This window comes from Salvelinus namaycush, chromosome 39, assembly GCF_016432855.1.
Source record: "Salvelinus namaycush isolate Seneca chromosome 39, SaNama_1.0, whole genome shotgun sequence".
Classification (NCBI taxonomy): domain Eukaryota; kingdom Metazoa; phylum Chordata; class Actinopteri; order Salmoniformes; family Salmonidae; genus Salvelinus; species Salvelinus namaycush.
In genome coordinates, this window is record NC_052345.1 from 3,139,041 (window position 1) to 3,157,175 (window position 18,135).

The following is an 18,135-nucleotide window of genomic DNA, read 5'->3' on the forward strand; positions in this document are numbered from 1 at the left end:
TTAGAGCGGGGCCCTATTCCCTATATAGTGCACTACGCTAGAGCGGGGCCCTATTCCCTATATAGTGCACTACTTTAGAGCAGGTCCCATAGGGCTTGGGATTAAAGTATTGCACAATGTAGTAAATAGGGTGCCATTTGGGACGTGATCCTAACTGTCTTGTCGGTCTCTTATTGAGGAAAAATAACTCAACATGGATGTGGAAAACAAACATCTGTTTTAAATAAATCAACGTTTTAAAACATGTTGCTTCTCTTTGGGTACTTTCTCTTGGTATATGTTTAGAGCCAGGGTCGTATTCATTAGTGCACATGGTAGCAAAAATGTTTTGCAACGGGAAACCAAGTTTTCCAAGTTCAGGTAGTCCCTCCCTGTTTCATTCCATTTTTTCTGTTTGGTGCCTAGTGTATACGACCGAGCTGGTTTAGCAGGTCTTGGTAACTTGTGTCAATGTGCCCTGACATGAGCCGAGGTTGGCAGTTGGCACTTTCCAGGGCATTCTGGGTGTTTATATCATCCTGGTACGAGAGACGGGCGCAGGTCAATGTGTGTGCCAACGGACCAAGGCTGACTCTCCCCGTTTTACTTTCTTCAGAGACGGAATTATCCGGAATAAAACTCTTTGGGTTTTGCTTTCTCTCAGTTTGCAAACGATGTAGGAAAGGAAACAAGGAAAGGAAACAAGAAGGGGAAGCTTTAAGAAGATTCGGCCATTGTCCAAACAAATGATCTAGGGAAACAAAAAGAGCACCCTTACCAATGTGTTTTCTTAAAAATATACTTTAATACAACAGCTGCATATAAATATTAAAATATACATTATACTCACACAAAACAAAAAACAAAAATATTATGCTGCTATTTGTACGGCACTTTGTACTTTTTTTTCTTGCTGCTTTTTAATGTTTTTTTAAAATTTTATTCCATTCTGTATTTTGCCAATCCAAAGCGTTTATTGTACTATTGTGATTATTGTAGGTTATTGAAAACAGAGGGGGGGTTAGAGGAGTTGTGAAGGGATATGGGGGGTGTTGTGAAGGGATATGGGGGGTGTTGTGAAGGGATATGGGGGGTGCTGTGAAGGGATATGGGGGGTGCTGTGAAGGGATATGGGGGGTGTTGTGAAGGGATATGGGGGGTGTTGTGAAGGGATATGGGGGGTGTTGTGAAGGGATATGGGGGGTGTTGTGAAGGGATATGGGGGGTGCTGTGAAGGGATATGGGGGGTGTTGTGAAGGGATATGGGGGGTGCTGTGAAGGGATATGGGGGGTGTTGTGAAGGGATATGGGGGGTGTTGTGAAGGGATATGGGGGGTGCTGTGAAGGGATATGGGGGGTGTTGTGAAGGGATATGGGGGGTGTTGTGAAGGGATATGGGGGGTGTTGTGAAGGGATATGGGGGGTGCTGTGAAGGGATATGGGGGGTGCTGTGAAGGGATATGGGGGGTGTTGTGAAGGGATATGGGGGGTGCTGTGAAGGGATATGGGGGGTGTTGTGAAGGGATATGGGGGGTGTTGTGAAGGGATATGGGGGGTGTTGTGAAGGGATATGGGGGGTGTTGTGAAGGGATATGGGGGGTGTTGTGAAGGGATATGGGGGGTGCTGTGAAGGGATATGGGGGGTGTTGTGAAGGGATATGGGGGGTGTTGTGAAGGGATATGGGGGGTGCTGTGAAGGGATATGGGGGGTGTTGTGAAGGGATATGGGGGGTGCTGTGAAGGGATATGGGGGGTGTTGTGAAGGGATATGGGGGGTGCTGTGAAGGGATATGGGGGATGTTGTAAAGGGATATGGGGGGTGTTGTGAAGGGATATGGGGGGTGTTGTGAAGGGATATGGGGGGTGTTGTGAAGGGATATGGGGGGTGCTGTACATGACATGATGACACGGCGTTCTGGAATGTATCCTGTTTGTAGTCCAGAAGAGACTTTTTGCAGTTCCTAAAGAGCTCCTCGTGTTCTAGAATCTGTGCTCTAGAATGTCCATTCCTCTTCTTACTTTGCTCTGTTAGAAAATCATTGGTTTGGGTATCATTTGTTTTCCTCTGTCTGTCCGTGTCTGACAGTCCTGATGGGGTTTAGGGTAACAAACCCAGAGTCTCCGTCTCTCCTCTCTCGGGGGGTCACGTCATCTTTGAAACAGGAGAGGGCCTCCAGTCTCTGGGAGGACAATGTGTGTGTGTGTGTGTGTGTGTGTGTGTGTGTGTGTGTGTGAGAGAGAGAGAGAGAGAGAGTCTTCAGTTCAGGACCAGTCACTGAGGGGTCACTGTAGTCCCACCAGGGTCATCTTACATCCGAGCCCATTCAGGCTTTAAACAAAGCTCACACAAGCCTTCTTCAGCTCTCTCTCTCACACACACACACACTGATTGGGCTGAGGGGGAATTCACCTCCTTCCTTAGTTTCATCCATTTCAGACAGTGAATGGAGAGAATAGTGTTCTCCACCTACAGAAGACCAACTAGATTAGAACACGAGGTAATGCTCCATTCTTCCTGGTATGAACATGGAAAAAGTAGCAAGAATACTTTGTATTGTTGTCAACCTCGTTATAACATACTACAGTATGGGCCTAGACATTTGGCAGAAAAATGCATCCTACAAATGTGTAATAAGTAATACAGTGCTCAAACTTGTTGTTGAACCGTTTGTCAGTTCAAACTGGATTCAGCCCTTGTTGTCGATTGCTCAAAGGCATTCTAGAACTGTGTTTCTAAAGGCAGTATTATCAGGAAGGATCTGTCTCTGGGATCGGCTAGCTCTGCCTTTCGGTCTGTCAGAGCCGACTCGTTTAGCTTCCCTTTAGTGTGAGGCTGTGTTGGACCAGGGAGCTGGTCTGAAATGGCACCCTTTAGGGGACAACTTCTGACCAGCGCTGGTGAAAAGTTGTGCACTATATCTTGAACAGGGAGTCAGTTCGGATGCACCCAATCTGTGATCGGCCAGATGGCTGGCTTCTTCCCCCCCCCCCCCCCCCCCCCCCCCCACTGTATGCCAGGTGGCAAATCGGGCTGAAGGTGGAGATCTGACTCGACTACTTTCCCCTGGCACCCCCCTCTATTCAAGGTAAAACATAAACAGTGTTCTGAGAAGCAGAGTGAGTGGGAGGAATGCTAGCTGAGCGTAGAAAGAGAGAGTGTTCTTGCCAAGACCTTGCCGCCACTCCCGTTCCATCAAAGTTAACCCAAAACACAACCCATGAAACGGTACATGAACAGGAAGAGAAAAAAACGAATCCAGTTAGTGTAGGCCTAAGTGGGAGGGAAAACGACAGTTTGAGTTTGTTAAAGTTATTTCTACAGTTGTTGTTGTTGCAGAAAGCAGCAGGAGGGCAGTGCTAGTGCTCCTGCCAGAGAAGAGATCGTGTGACTGTTCTGGCACGGTGTGTGTGTGTGGAGAAGAGAAGCCTCCCAGAGAGAGAAATATATAACCACAGTACAGTAACACTCACTCTCCACCATTTTACCAACACAGAGAGAGGCAGTCAACCAAGGCTTGAATTCCAATGTCAATACTACCCAGCTCGAAAGACATGATAGAAATGACTTTATCAGGACCAGATTACAACCAGTTCTGCTAATAAACTAGTTGTAATTATTATTTCAACCAGCTTTTGCCCACTGGGTACACAACACTATCTGCCCACTACATTGCTCCATAATACATGGTACAGTAGTATGCTAGTATGGACATTTGGAACACAGCAAGTCCTAACTTAACTTTGAGTCGAATTTTCACTTAGTCATGTATTGAAATCAATGGGAAAATGTAACTTACGTGGAAGTTACTATTCACCCCTAAAAGAGATGATGATTATCATACTAGCCACTCTGAGCTCAAATCACAACGGGTGTTTGTGATACATGATACACATTATGAGTAACGTAAAAAAAAACATTCAGAGCATTGTGTTGTTTTGGGCGATTTGGAAGAGGTCTGTCTCCTAGTAAAAGGACAGTGCCTCAACGTAATGTCAGACCTGACTGTCCATTTGGTCGTCCTCTCCAGTGTATCTTCTTTTAATCCAGCCACCATCTGTCTTTGGCATCGTGTTCCCTTACAGTGCTCCGGGCTGCGTTCAGGACTACCAAAGTTACACGAAAACGTTCCAGATTGAAGCCTGATAGGAGTTTTTCGTTTTTGTACTGGGTAATAACCATCCTGTGTCCTCTTGCTCTGTTTTAAACGTTTAAAAATGCTTCATTCCTTCTTTCCTCTCCTCCTTGAAAATCATATTAGTGATAATGTCAAGGAAGAGAAGGATGTTTTTTTAAAGTATTGAAACAGTGTTTCTAAGTATCTTCACACCTCAGTTTTGAGGACCATCACCGCAGCAGCAGCCGGTGCACCTGAGCGCCAAATAGTTGAAGGTAAATGACCCTTTAGCACGCTGGTGGGGCGTTCTAAAGGATGGAATTTCCATAGGTGAGAATGGAACGTTTTTATGGAACATTGGCTCTGGAACGCAGCCCGGTTTCTCAAGGTTGGTTCTCTTTGAAAAAACAGAACAGTATTGCTTAACATCGCCATGGTGATCTGTCACTCCCACCTCTGAAATTGTCCTGCCGTGAATGTATTTATTTCTTCTCTTGTTTGGTTGCTTTGACTGTGTACATCGTTAGGTAAATACCCACTGGGCACAGACGTCAATTCAACGTTGATTCAACCAGTCTGTGCCCAGTAGGTATGCTCATTGCTAGGTTGTTTTGTTCAGGCATACTGTACTCTAGGTTATGTGGCTCATAGCTCTAGTAGGCACTTCAAACACAACATTTCCCTTTCAACGTTAAAGGCCCAGTGCAGACAAAAATTTGATTTCCTGTGTTTTATATATATTTCCACGGCACGGCAAGCGGTACCGGAGCGCCAAGTCTAGGTCCAAAAGGCTCCTTAACAGCTTCTTCCCCAAGCCATAAAGCTGCTGAACAAAGTATTTCACTATAAGGTCTACACCTGTTGTATTCGGCGCATGTGGCAAATAACATTTGATTTGGTTAATATGTCAAAATTATGATAATGCACTTTTATTGTAAGAGCTGTTTGAACATTTCAGCCTGTTTTGGTGGGATGGAGTTTTGGCCTGCCTGGTGACATCACCAGGTGGCAAATTACTTAATAGACCAATAAGAAAGAGTTCCAAACCTCTCTGCCAATAACAGCTAGTTGGCAGTTTTCCCCTCCCCACTCAGACCACTCCCAAACAGTCTGTCCAAATTCTTGCTTGAGAAATTGCTCTTTGCTAAGGAGCTATTTTTGTTTTGTTTCTTTTTGACCATTTTAACTGGAATCACAGTCAGGTACTTCATTTTCACCCAGAAATGATTTGATATTAAGATAAAATGGCTGCATTGGACCTTTAACACAGTTTCAACTTCAACACAACATTGCTCTTTCAAGGTTAACACAACATTGCTCTTTCAAGGTTAACACAACATTGCTCTTTCAAGGTTAACACAACATTGCTCTTTCAAGGTTAACACCCTTTGCCCTTTTAACGTTGGCAAGATGTTCTGTCATTTTGTTGTTGCTCAGGTGAGAAGTTACATTTCACCAGAGCACCGTATACTATAGTATACTGAACCAGAAACCATATTCACCATTTACAGACCCAGACAACAATAGTTTCTGTTGTTGAAAACCATGACCAAATACAACAAATAGGCTGTCAATCAATAATCATGTTTAAAAAAGGTGCAGATACATTACTCTTTAGAAGGTGTTTGGTTGTACCCACCGCAGTGCAAATAGGTTTTGTGACTGGCGTGACCAACGACACTCACTGGCCTTTAAAACACAATGTACTCTGGTCTGTATCACGTCGGACTTCTGCTACAAGACCGACCACCTTTGGCTTGGCCAACAAAGGCAGCACCATAGAGTTAGAAAGAGGGCTGTAGAAAAAAAACGATAGGCCCTCTTTCTAACTCTATGGGAGAACAGAACTCAGACCCTCTCTAGTCGTTAAAAGACCATCCCCACTTTGTGGGAGCATGGCTTTGTGAGTAAACAAAACAACAAAACACAAACAACTTTAACGACAAATGTAACAAAAACGCTCCACCACAATAGCTGTTGACTCTTGTTGCCTTTAAGAAAGGAAGGTGCACTACAGGTTCACATTAGGAGTCAGACGAATCAGAAGGCGTGGAGAAGGCGTGGAGGACAGACGCATCCCTTTTTGTTTTCTATTTATATTGAACACAAACACCCAGACAGCGTTATGCTGTAGCGCTAAAGGCAGACCGATAGGAGCTTTGTCACTTCCATAGAGATGGGAAAGAGAGAACACCTAACTTAATGGGAAGTGCGCCCTCTATTCATCTCTATGGGCATGTCCTGTATACGCTAGCCTCACCCAACACTCCTCTCAGATTTAAATGTTAACAGTGATTTAATGAATGTCTGATTGACGTATCAAATCGACCTTTCAGGCAATACAGGTAGCAAAAGGCGTCCTTTTCATAAAGGATGTGTGAGGGTAATCATTAACACGATCAACGTTTTTTTTGTTAATTAATTCAACGCCATCTTCAGATTGATGATACAATGATTGGATAATGGCAGTAGTAGGAGTGAGAGGGTTAGGTAAGAGCTGATCACTTCAGCTTTCATTTCAGCTTTCATTTCAGTTCTTTGAAATGTCAGCTGTTCGTGTCATCTTTGGTCGGTTGGATTTAATAGCTACTTTTTTTAAAGTTAATTTTTCTTCCTTATAACTCTGACGAAAGCTCCGCAAGTCTTAGCTGCTACAGTTGCTTTGATGTTTGGTGTTATCACAGTTCATCCTCTGTTCTCTGGTCGTTCTGAGAGAAGGAACTTGCATTTTCAGGGTCATGTTCATTAGGGCACCTAACAAAACGTTTTAAGATGTTTTGCAATGGAAAAAACAAACATTTGCGTTTCTTATTGGAGAAGTCCAGGTAATCTTCCCAGTTACGTTTGGTGCCTGATGAGCAGGACCCAGGTGTTTCTCAAAGGGGAATAGACAGGATACAGCTACGAATCAAAGTGCTCATTTATGCCCTCTGTGGCAAGCACCAATTACGTTGCTCGCTGGTCAAAAGAGGCTCATCCCACTGATCTTTACTAGCAGGGTCGATTCCAGGAGGGTGTAACCAAACCTGCCAAACGTTGCAGATAGCAATGTTGTGAATAGAGAGGACATTACTCCTTACTCTAGATGTCAGAGATGCACGTCTGTTCCATACAGTCCATTTCTTTCTGAACCTTCCAAGGAACGTTGTGGCCTACTGAACATGACCCTCCCCCCTGTCCCTCCCACTTCTCTTCCTACCCTACCCTCATGCCGACCCCCTGCCAACGTCTCTATCATCTACAAACAGTGCAATGTCTATTCATATAGGCACAATGGGATACCAATACAGTTTACTGAAGAAGGGAAAGATTAAACCAACCACACACATTCATACTACACACACACACACACACAGCCACAGATCAGCTGACTCACACACACCGTCAGCAGCTAGCCTGTGTTGGTAATTAGCTGAAGGTAAGAAGAGTGTGTTACAGAGCGCTACTGAAGAGACAGAAGGAAACAGAGCTGAAACAGAGGGGAGGATTGAACTCAAACCTCAGTCTCTGTTGACCTGTAACCCCCACCTCCTCCACCTGCTCCTCCCTCTCTTTCTCCATCCCCCTCCATCCCTTTCTCCACCCACCTATTCTCCAGGTGACAGAGTGTAGTGGGGGACGGTAGGAGTGGGTGGCTGTGTCGGAGGAGAGCTGGTGGTGTTGGCCAGTCCATTAGGCAGCTGTCTCCTCTCCTGGTCCGGGGGGGGTCAGGGGTGATGTGGGGTACATTAGGCAGCTGTCTCCTTTCCTGGTCCAGAGGGGGTGATGGGGGTACATTAGGCAGCTGTCCCCTCTCCCGGTCCAGGGGGGGTTATGGGTGATGGCGGGTACATTAGACAGCTGTCTCCTCTCCCGGTCCAGAGGGGGTCTGTGTGTCTTTGCCCTTGGCCCCAGTCTTGGTCAGCCCCCCTCCACTCACCTCCAGGATTCTCTGGACAAACTCTTTGGTCCGTCCAGCCACTAGAGGACCTGAGAACACACAGATGTTGAGGTTAGAATAGAGATACTGTAGATACAGAAGAAGAGAAGAGATGGAGAGAGATGTCTTTTCCCCCTGTTGAACTCTCTGTGTCTTTACGCTTCTAATCTGGGTCGTTTTTTTTCCTCTCTCCCTTCCTTTCCCTTCGTCCCCCCCCCTCCATCTTCCTCTTTCCCTCTCTCCCCTCCCTCCATCTTCCTCCCTCCCTTCCTTTCCCTCCGTCCCCTCCCTCCATCTCTCACCGCTGGATCCTTTAGTACAGGGATCATCAACTAGATTCAGCCACAGGCTGATATTTCTTGGGGCGGATGGTCAGGGGGCCGGAACATAATTACAAATAATTAGTAGACTGGAAATTGACCACAAGAAGCCCAAACATATACATTATTGTCAAACGTTTTTTAGCACCTACTCATTCAAGGGTTTGTCTTTATTTTCTACATTGTAGAATAATAGTAAAGACATCAACACTATGGAATAACACATATGGAATCATGTAGTAACCAAAAAAAGTGTTAAACAAATCAAAATATATTTTATATTTGAAATTCTTTAAATAGCCTGCTTTGCCTTGATGACAGCTTTGCACACTCTTGACATTCTCTCAACCAGCTTCATGAGGTAGTCACCAGGAATGCATTTCAAATAACAGGTGTACCTTCTTAAAAGTTAATTTGTGGAATTTCATTCCTTCTTAATGCATTTGAGCCAATCAGTTGTGTTGTGACAAGGTAGGGTGGTATACAGAAGATAGCCCTATTTGGTAAAAGACCAAGTCCATATTATGGTAAGAACAGCTCAAATAAGTAAAGAGAAATGACAGTCCATCATTACTTTAAGACATGAAGGTCAGTGAATCTGGAAAATGTCAAGAACTTTGAAAGTTTCTTCAAGTGCAGTTGCAAAAACCATCATGTGCTAAGATGACACTGGCTCTCATGAGGACTACCACAGGAAAGGAAGACTCAGAGTTACCTCTGCTGCAGAGGATAAGTTCATTAGAGTTACCAGCCTCAGAAATTGCAGCCCAGATAAATGATTCACAAAGTTCAAGTAACAGACACAACTCAACATCAACTGTTCAGGGGAGAAGGCCTTTGTGGTAGAATTGCTGCAATGAAACCACTACTAAAGGACACCAATAATAAGAAGAGACTTGCTTGGGCCAAGAAACACAAGCAATGGACATTAGACCGGTGGAAATCTGTCCTTTGGTGTGGAGTCCAAATTGGAGATTTTTGGTTCCAACCGCAGTGTCTTTGTGAGACGCGGTGTGGGTGAACGTATGATCTCTGCATGTGTATTTCCCACCGTAAAGCATGGAGGAGGAGGTGTTATGGTGTGGGGATGCTTTGCTGGTGACACTGTCTGATTTATTTAGAATTCAAGGCACACTTAACCAGCATGGCTACCACAGCATTCTGTAGAGATACGCCATCCCATCTGGTTTGGGTTTAGAGGGACTATCATTTGTTTTTCAACAGGACAATGACCCAAAACACCTCCAGGCTGTGTAAGGGCTATTTTACCAAGAAGGAGAGTGACAACCCCGGCCTCCACAATCCCTCGACCAAAACCAAATTGAGGTGGTTTGGGATGAGTCGGACGGCAGAGTGAAGGAAAAGCAGCCAACAAGTGCTCAGCGTATGTGGGAACTCCTTCAAGACTGTTGGAAAAGCATTCCAGGTGAAGCTGGTTGAGAGAATGCTAAGTGTGTGCAAAGCTGTCATCAAGGCAAAGGGTGGCTATTTGAAGAATGTTAAATATATTTTGATTTGTTTAACACTTTTTTTGGTTACTACACGATTCCATATGTGTTATTTCATAGTTTGATGTCTTCACTGTTATTCTGCAATGTAGAAAATAGTACAGATAAAGAAAAACTCTGGAATGAGTAGGTGTTCTGAAACTTTTGACCGGTAGTGTATAATATTTATCTAAAACATAATCATCTCACAAGCCTGGCTTACATTTCACATATACCTCTCTATTATGCGTGGGAATACCATGGAACAGATTTCCAAAAACAAAAACACTTGGAGCTGATTGGCTGGTGTATTTACAGTCTTTTATGTCCAACAATAAAACATTTAAAAATGTTAAATATAATTTCCAGAAAATCTCCTCTCTCCCGCCCGCTCCCCCTCCCTCCCTCCCCCTTCCCGCTCCCCCTCTCTCCCCCCTCCCGCTCCCCCTTTCTCCCTCCCGCCCCCCCTCCCTCTCTCCCGCCCCCTCCCCCTCTCTCCCTCCCTCCCCCCTCCCGCTCCCCCTCTCTCCCTCCCTCTCACCGCTGGACTCTTTCAGTATGTCCTCCAGTCTCTGGGTCATCCCTCGTTCATCTTTGTCCACCTCCTCTCCGCTGCGCTCCACCCGCTGACCAATCACCTCCTTGATCCTCAGCAATGCCCCCAAAAGGTTCTCTACACACACACACACACACACACACACACACACACACACACACACACACACACACACACACACACACACACACACACACACACACACACACACACACACACACACACACACACACACACACAGGGGATAAACAACATCAACATCTGTTGAAGTAGCAGTATACTGTTCAGTTCATAGTATAATGAAATCAATGTGCTCTATTTGAATAGGGTTCAGTTGGCAGGCAGAAGATGGATAATGTAGCATGATGTACTACAGTTCCCATAATGCTCTCTGTCTCCTTAATATAGATAATAATCTCCCTGTCGGGGACACAGCCCACCCCTCCCCTCCTCTCTTTCTATTCACACACATCCTTCATCCTTCGCTCCAGATTTCCTTCTATTGCCTCCAAAGGACAGGCTCTCTGGGAGACGCTAAACACACAGACACACACACACACACACACACACACACACACACACACACACACACACACACACACACCCATTACTTTGTAGAGTAATGGAGGTCAGGCTGTCCAGAGTTGGCAGGTGTCCCAGCTCCAGTCATTTTGAAGTGAACTCCCCAGTCCACTGCTTATACACATGGAAACATGAGGCTTGTATACACATATAAAACGAGAGAAAGGGAGGAAGAGAGAGGGGAGTGTGTGTGTTTATGGGGTGGTGGGGGTGAGAGAGAGAGCAAGGGAGAGAGGGAGGAAATGAAGAGAGGGAGCAAATGAGGTGAAACTCCTGCCTAGCCTCCAGCTCCTAGACCTCTGTTAGTCCCCTTCCTTCCCTCCATCCGTCACTAAGGCCCAATCACAAGCCCCCGCCCGTTCAGGCAGCGGAATGTTGGCCCGCCTTCTGGAATGTTTGGAATTCCTGCAACAAAAGGGCTGTTGGGAAGATTCCAACAGGTTAACCCGGGGTTGCCAGGTTTGACTGGGGAAGCGGAGGGGGAGATTTGACTGGGGAAGAGGAGTGGGAGATTTGACTGGGGGAGAGGATGGAGAGCAGAGGGAGGTTGTCAGGTTTGGATGGGACTGGGTAGGGGAGGGAGGTGGGGAATTTGCCAGGTTTGGGCAGAGGAAAGGGGAGAAAAGGGTTGCCAGGTTTGGCTTGGGGGAGGGTAGGGTTGCTAGTTTTATCTGGAGAGGGAAAGGAGGGTTAGGTCCAACTAGGGAAAGAGGGAGGGTTACACTTCAGCTCCACTATAGGCGTTGTGTTGCCATCAGTCACTTCAATGTGATTTTCTACCTGATACACAGAGTGTGTTGTTTTACAGAGGAGAGGAGCAGGGGGGAGGGCGTGTTGTTTTACAGAGGAGAGGAGCAGAGGGGAAGAGCGTGTTGTTTTACAGAGGAGCAGAGGGGAAGAGCGTGTTGTTTTACAGAGGAGAGGAGCAGAGGGGAAGAGCGTGTTGTTTTACAGAGGAGAGGAGCAGAGGGGAAGAGCGTGTTGTTTTACAGAGGAGAGGAGCAGAGGGGAAGAGCGTGTTGTTTTACAGAGGAGAGGAGCAGAGGGGAAGAGTGTGTTGTTTTACAGAGGAGAGGAGCAGAGGGGAAGAGCGTGTTGTTTTACAGAGGAGCAGAGGGGAAGAGCGTGTTGTTTTACAGAGGAGCAGAGGGGAAGAGCGTGTTGTTTTACAGAGGAGCAGAGGGGAAGAGCGTGTTGTTTTACAGAGGAGAGGAGCAGAGGGGAAGAGCGTGTTGTTTTACAGAGGAGCAGAGGGGAAGGGCGTGTTGTTTTACAGAGGAGAGGAGCAGAGGGGAAGAGTGTGTTGTTTTACAGAGGAGAGGAGCAGAGGGGAAGAGCGTGTTGTTTTACAGAGGAGAGGAGCAGAGGGGAAGAGCGTGTTGTTTTACAGAGGAGCAGAGGGGAAGAGCGTGTTGTTTTACAGAGGAGCAGAGGGGAAGAGCGTGTTGTTTTACAGAGGAGAGGAGCAGAGGGGAAGAGCGTGTTGTTTTACAGAGGAGAGGAGCAGAGGGGAAGAGCGTGTTGTTTTACAGAGGAGAGGAGCAGAGGGGAAGAGTGTGTTGTTTTACAGAGGAGAGGAGCAGAGGGGAAGAGCGTGTTGTTTTACAGAGGAGAGGAGCAGAGGGGAAGAGCGTGTTGTTTTACAGAGGAGCAGAGGGGAAGAGCGTGTTGTTTTACAGAGGAGCAGAGGGGAAGAGCGTGTTGTTTTACAGAGGAGAGGAGCAGAGGGGAAGAGCGTGTTGTTTTACAGAGAGGAGCAGAGGGGAAGAGCGTGTTGTTTTACAGAGGAGAGGAGCAGAGGGGAAGAGCGTGTTGTTTTACAGAGGAGAGGAGCAGAGGGGAAGAGCGTGTTGTTTTACAGAGGAGAGGAGCAGAGGGGAAGAGCGTGTTGTTTTACAGAGGAGAGGAGCAGAGGGGAAGAGCGTGTTGTTTTACAGAGGAGAGGAGCAGAGGGGAAGAGCGTGTTGTTTTACAGAGGAGAGGAGCAGAGGGGAAGATCGTCTTTGTTCCATTTCCCCTACTGTGCTGTACCATAGAAACCATTATGCGGATGTACAATACAGATGTAGGATCTTCATTTGATCAGTCTTTTGTTGCTGAGAATTTTCATGCACAGCAGGAAATGAAAACTTGTAGTGTATTCAAGGTTTAAAAAGGCCTCTAAAGTTAGTAAATTCCACTTTAAAATGTCAGACTTATTTTGCCCTAATGTAAAATGTATCAACCCCTACAAGAAATTATAATAATTCAAATTTCCTGTTGTTGCAGGATTATTTTCCCACTGTAGCAAACTCAAAATTAAGATCCTACATCTGTAGCTTCCCAATGGGCACACCACGTCATTTCAACGTGGAAATGTGGGTAATATGTGGTTGAGACTAGGGGTGAAAGTAAGGCAGTACGGCATCCAGGCAAAACAAATAGCGGGGTGCTCCATATCGGTGAAACATGAGTCAGCAGAATGAAAACTAAATGTCTAGAAAACGGTAGGATATTACACCGTTATTTATCATTACTGCATGTCAGATGCATGAAACATTAACAAATGGACTTGAAAACGGGTGGTATGGCCTACGCTTCAAAATGCGATGTGGGTCGACGAGAACACTGACATTTTGCCAAGGCAGAGATGAGTGGCCGAAACGCCCGTGGACAGCAGTGGACACATTCATTCTGGCAAATGTCATTAAATTTTTTTGCCGTTTTGTGTAACAGACGTCTCTTTCCATTCACCACTGCTGGGAGGCTGCTAATATGTTGCGGGTAGCCTAGTAAAGGAGACCTTTGAAGTGATTGTTTTACGAGCGCTTGCACACGTAGGAGGTCCCATACTGGGAAGAAATGGATTCTACTTTCACCCCTGGTTGAGATGTTGTTCAATCAGATTTCAACCTTTATTTTCCCACTCAAAAAGACAGCCAGAAGTAGTGGAAATCCCAGTGTTATCACTATGCTTTCAACCGCCTGAAAGCCAAATTCCAATGGAAAAACAACATCTGATTTCTGGTTCAGATGTCATCTAAATGTGTTTCACTGCACTTTCAACCATTTAAACGCACAACAAAGTTCAAATGGGAACACGATGGCAGATATGAACGTGTCATCACTGTGCCTCAGCTAACAGCACAACCAAATTACCTGGATTACAGTTGAGATGACATTAAAGTACATGGTGCAAGTGACCAACACTGTTTGAGATTCTGTTCAGATTATTATAGCAATTGTGAACATCGCCACAGACCTGCACGCTTTCTATGATGCCATAAGAAGACATGTATAGTTACTGTAGGCCTCAACATGTGGCCATGGGTGTGTTACTCCTTTTAAGGCTGAATAAATACTGTTACATTCGTTTGTCAGACAGCCTTAACTTTAGGCTGTTTACTGTCTTACAGAACTAGTATTGAATTGTAATAACGCAGCCAAATATCAGCATTGGAAGGATATCGAATGCTTGGATAGTTTCATCTGAGCCACTGGCTTAAAAACACCTTTATTTTGGGATTAGTTGGACATGTGAATCCAACATAATATTTGTTAACGTGTCGATAAGTTAGAAGGTCGTTGTAAAAGTGATATTGAAATGTGTTGAGATGTAGATTTTCTGGCTTTAATTCCAGTTTGTCTACAAATTAATCATTTATGTGTTGGATTCACGTCTCAATCTCAACCAAGAATCAAAGTTAAAGAATAGGGATAAATCAAATCAAACTTGATGTAAAGTGCATTCTTTAACTTAGATTTTTGGTTGAGATGGAGACGCGAATCCAACATATTAATGATTAACTTGAAGATAAAATGTGAAATCAAACAAAGCTTGAATTGTCTATTTTTAGTTGAACCCTAGGTTGAATTGAAACAATAGCTGTTGATGACTTTGCAAATGCTGTATAGGCCTTAATCATCTCATTGATGATACATTTCATTTCATTTGCTCTGTTAAACCTAAACCTACCCTTTGGAATGTACTTAGTTATTAAGAGATCTCTCAATAATCATTCTCACGATAGCACATTGGTAGTAGTCAGTGACAAGGTTTAGATAGGGGAAGGAAAGGGAAAGGAGGCCTTGGTTGCCAGGTTTGGTAGAGGAAGGAAAGGGAGAGGAGGGTTAGGGTTGCCAGGTTTGGTAGAGGAAGGAAAGGGAGAGGAGGGTTAGGGTTGCCAGGTTTGGTAGAGGAAGGAAAGGGAGAGCAGGGTTAGGGTTGCCATGTTGGTACTAACCGTACTCCTGGTTGAGTCCCCACAGCTTGATCTTGTTGGCTTCGTGTTGCGCTTTCTTCTTCAACCGACAGGCCCTGTGAACACACAAGTACTGTCAGGACACACTCCATCAGATAGACAGAAAGATAGAGATGGAGCTGTTCTGTGGGCCTAACAACAAATAAACTTCTCTTCCTCCCTCTGTACCTGGAAGCTAGTTTGTTCTTCTCTTTGCGGGAGCGTGCCCTGGCCACAACAGGCAGGTCGTTAACAGGACCCATCCCATCTATGGTGGCGTTGAGTTTCTGCAGCTGTTCGCCGATGTTTGTGAGCTTCACAGGGTTAGGGGTCAGGTCGCTGGCGTCCGTCTTCCTCGCTTTACGCCTTCCCTTCTTTCCTGAGGAGAGAGGGATGAGTTACAAACCAGCTGTGGAGCACTAAGCACTCAGAATAAGTTCATTATAACGACCACAGAGGAAGAAGAAGTGACGAGGTAGGGTACCTACCCACTCTAGATAGTGTACTAGGTAGTTTACAAGATGTGTGCTAGGTAGTTCTAGTGTGCTTACCCTCTCTGCGGTATAGGGTACTAGGTAGGGTGCTAGTGTGCTTACCCTCTCTGCGGTATAGGGTACTAGGTAGGGTGCTAGAGCTCCAGGAGAGAGACCATCGGACCTCCCCTCCAGTCTTCTTCTGTCTCCCAGAGTCCCGTGTGTGAGCGTGGCGGTACTCCCAGAAACACCTTCTCTTCTGGGGCCGTTCCCCTGGACCACACCCCCGCTCTGGTTCCACCTCTGGAGGGACAGGGACGTCAGAGATGATACACACAGACACACACACAGCCCCCCCGAATAGAAAAATATGTTAACATATGCGCGCACACAACTAAATGCTCCTCTATATAAAAAATCACACAAACAAATAAGAAGATCCTCATATGCAGCAGGTTCTTTCCCAATCCACTTCAGTGATCTCAACATTCCTCCAGTCAGCTCTCATGTCCCTGTTCCCTGTAAACTGGGCTTCACACCCTGGCTTTCAACTAGAGGCTGTCTGACTCAGACAGAGTCTGGGCCATCCAGTCTGTCTCAACCACCTTGACTTATAGAGGGAATAACACAGCCAGACACACACACACACACACACACACACACACACTCACACACACCACAGAGCACGCACACACACCGCTCACTCTCGCTCTCACATACACAGCCAGACCAGTGGAGGCTGCTGGGGAGGACGGCTCATAATAATGTCTGGAACGGAGCAAATGGAATGTTATCAAACACCTGGAAACCATGTTTGATCTACGGGATACTATTCCACTGATTCTGCTCCAGCCTTTACCATCAGTCTGTCCTCCCCAATTAAGGTGCCACCAACCTCCTGTGAGCCAGACACACACACACACACACACACATACTCCGCCACACACACACACACACACACACACACACACACACACACACACACACACACACACACACACACACACACTCTGAGAGACTAGTCAAGGACCATATCACCTCCACCCTACCTGACACCCTAGACCCACTCCAATTTGCTTACCGCCCCAATAGGTCCACAGACGACGCAATCACAATCACACTGCACACTGCCCTAACCCATCTGGACAAGAGGAATACCTATGTGAGAATGCTGTTCATCGACTACAGCTCCCCATTTAACACCATAGTACCCTCCAAACTCGTCATCAAGCTCGAGACCCTGGGTCACGACTAGAGGTCGACCGATGAATTAGGGCCGATTACAAGTTTTCATAACAATCTGAATTTTTTAATATATTTTTTTACACCTTTATTTAACTAGGCAAGTCAGTTAAGAACACATTCTTATTTTCAATGACGGCCTAGGAACGGTGGGTTAACTGCCTTGTTCAGGGGCAGAACGACAGATTTTTACCTTATCAGCTCGGGGATTCGTTTTTGCAACCTTCCGGTTACTAGTCCAACGCTCTAACCACCTGCCTTACATTGCACTCCACGAGGAGCCTGCGTGGCAGGCTGACTACCTGTTACGCGAGGGCAGCAAGAAGCCAAGGTAAGTTGCTAGCTAGCATTAAACTTATAAAAAACAATCAATCTTCACATTATCACTAGTTAACTACACATGGTTGATGATATTACTAGTTTATCTAGCGTGTCCTGCGTTGCATATAAGCGATGCGGTGCCTGTTAATTTCTCATCGAATCACAGCCTACTTCGCCAAACGGGTGATGATTTAGCACTGTCGTTGCACCAATGTACCTAACCATAAACATCAATGCCTTTCTTTAAAATCAATACACAAGCATATATTTTTAAACCTGCATATTTAGTTAATATTGCCTGCTAACATGAATTTCTTATAATTAGGGAAATTGTGTCACTTCTCTTGTGTTGTCAGGGTATATGTAGCAGTTTGGGCCGCCTGGCTCGTTGCGAACTGTGTGAAGTCCATTTATTCCTAACAAAGACCATAATTAATTTGCCAGAATTGTACATAATTATGACATAACATTGAAGGTTGTACAATGTAACAGCAATATTTAGACTTAGGGATGCCACTCGTTAGATAAAATACGGAATGGTTCCGTATTTCACTGAAAGAATAAACGTTTTGTTTTCGAAATGATAGTTTCCGGATTTGACCATATTAATGACCAAAGGCTCGTATTTCTGTGTGTTATTATGTTATAATTAGGTCTATGATTTGATATTTGATAGAGCAGTCTGACTGAGCGATGGTAGGCAGCAGCAGGCTCGTACGCATTCATTCAAACAGACCTTTCATGCGTTTTGCCAGCAGCTCTTCGCAATGCTTCAAGCATTGAGCTGTTTATCTCGGGAGCCTATCAACTCCCGAGATCGTGCTAGAACATGTGTAACCGATGTGAAATGGCTAGCTCGTTAGCGGGGTGCGCGCTAATAGCGTTTCAATCGGTGACGTCACTCGCTCTGAGACTTGGAGT

At 45.5% G+C, this 18,135-nt stretch overlaps 2 protein-coding genes across 6 annotated transcripts in view; one reads left to right on the top strand and one right to left on the bottom strand.

Moving 5' to 3' along the window:
- The window catches only part of LOC120032827 (mitoferrin-2-like), a 251,179-nt gene that overhangs the window by 183,065 nt on the left and 49,979 nt on the right, over positions 1-18,135 (top strand). The window lies entirely within an intron of this gene.
- Positions 5,180-18,135, bottom strand: part of LOC120032823 (CREB3 regulatory factor-like) — a 30,127-nt gene continuing 17,171 nt past the window's right edge. For all 5 annotated transcript variants that reach the window (XM_038979017.1, XM_038979015.1, XM_038979018.1 and 2 more), the window contains exons 5-9: positions 15,775-15,954; positions 15,368-15,557; positions 15,182-15,255; positions 10,362-10,493; positions 5,180-8,063 (exon numbers count right to left, since the gene is read on the bottom strand). In XM_038979017.1, the coding sequence (XP_038834945.1) occupies positions 7,927-8,063; positions 10,362-10,493; positions 15,182-15,255; positions 15,368-15,557; positions 15,775-15,954 (713 nt within the window). In that variant the 3' untranslated portion in view covers positions 5,180-7,926. The remainder of the gene's footprint in view (positions 8,064-10,361; positions 10,494-15,181; positions 15,256-15,367; positions 15,558-15,774; positions 15,955-18,135) is intronic.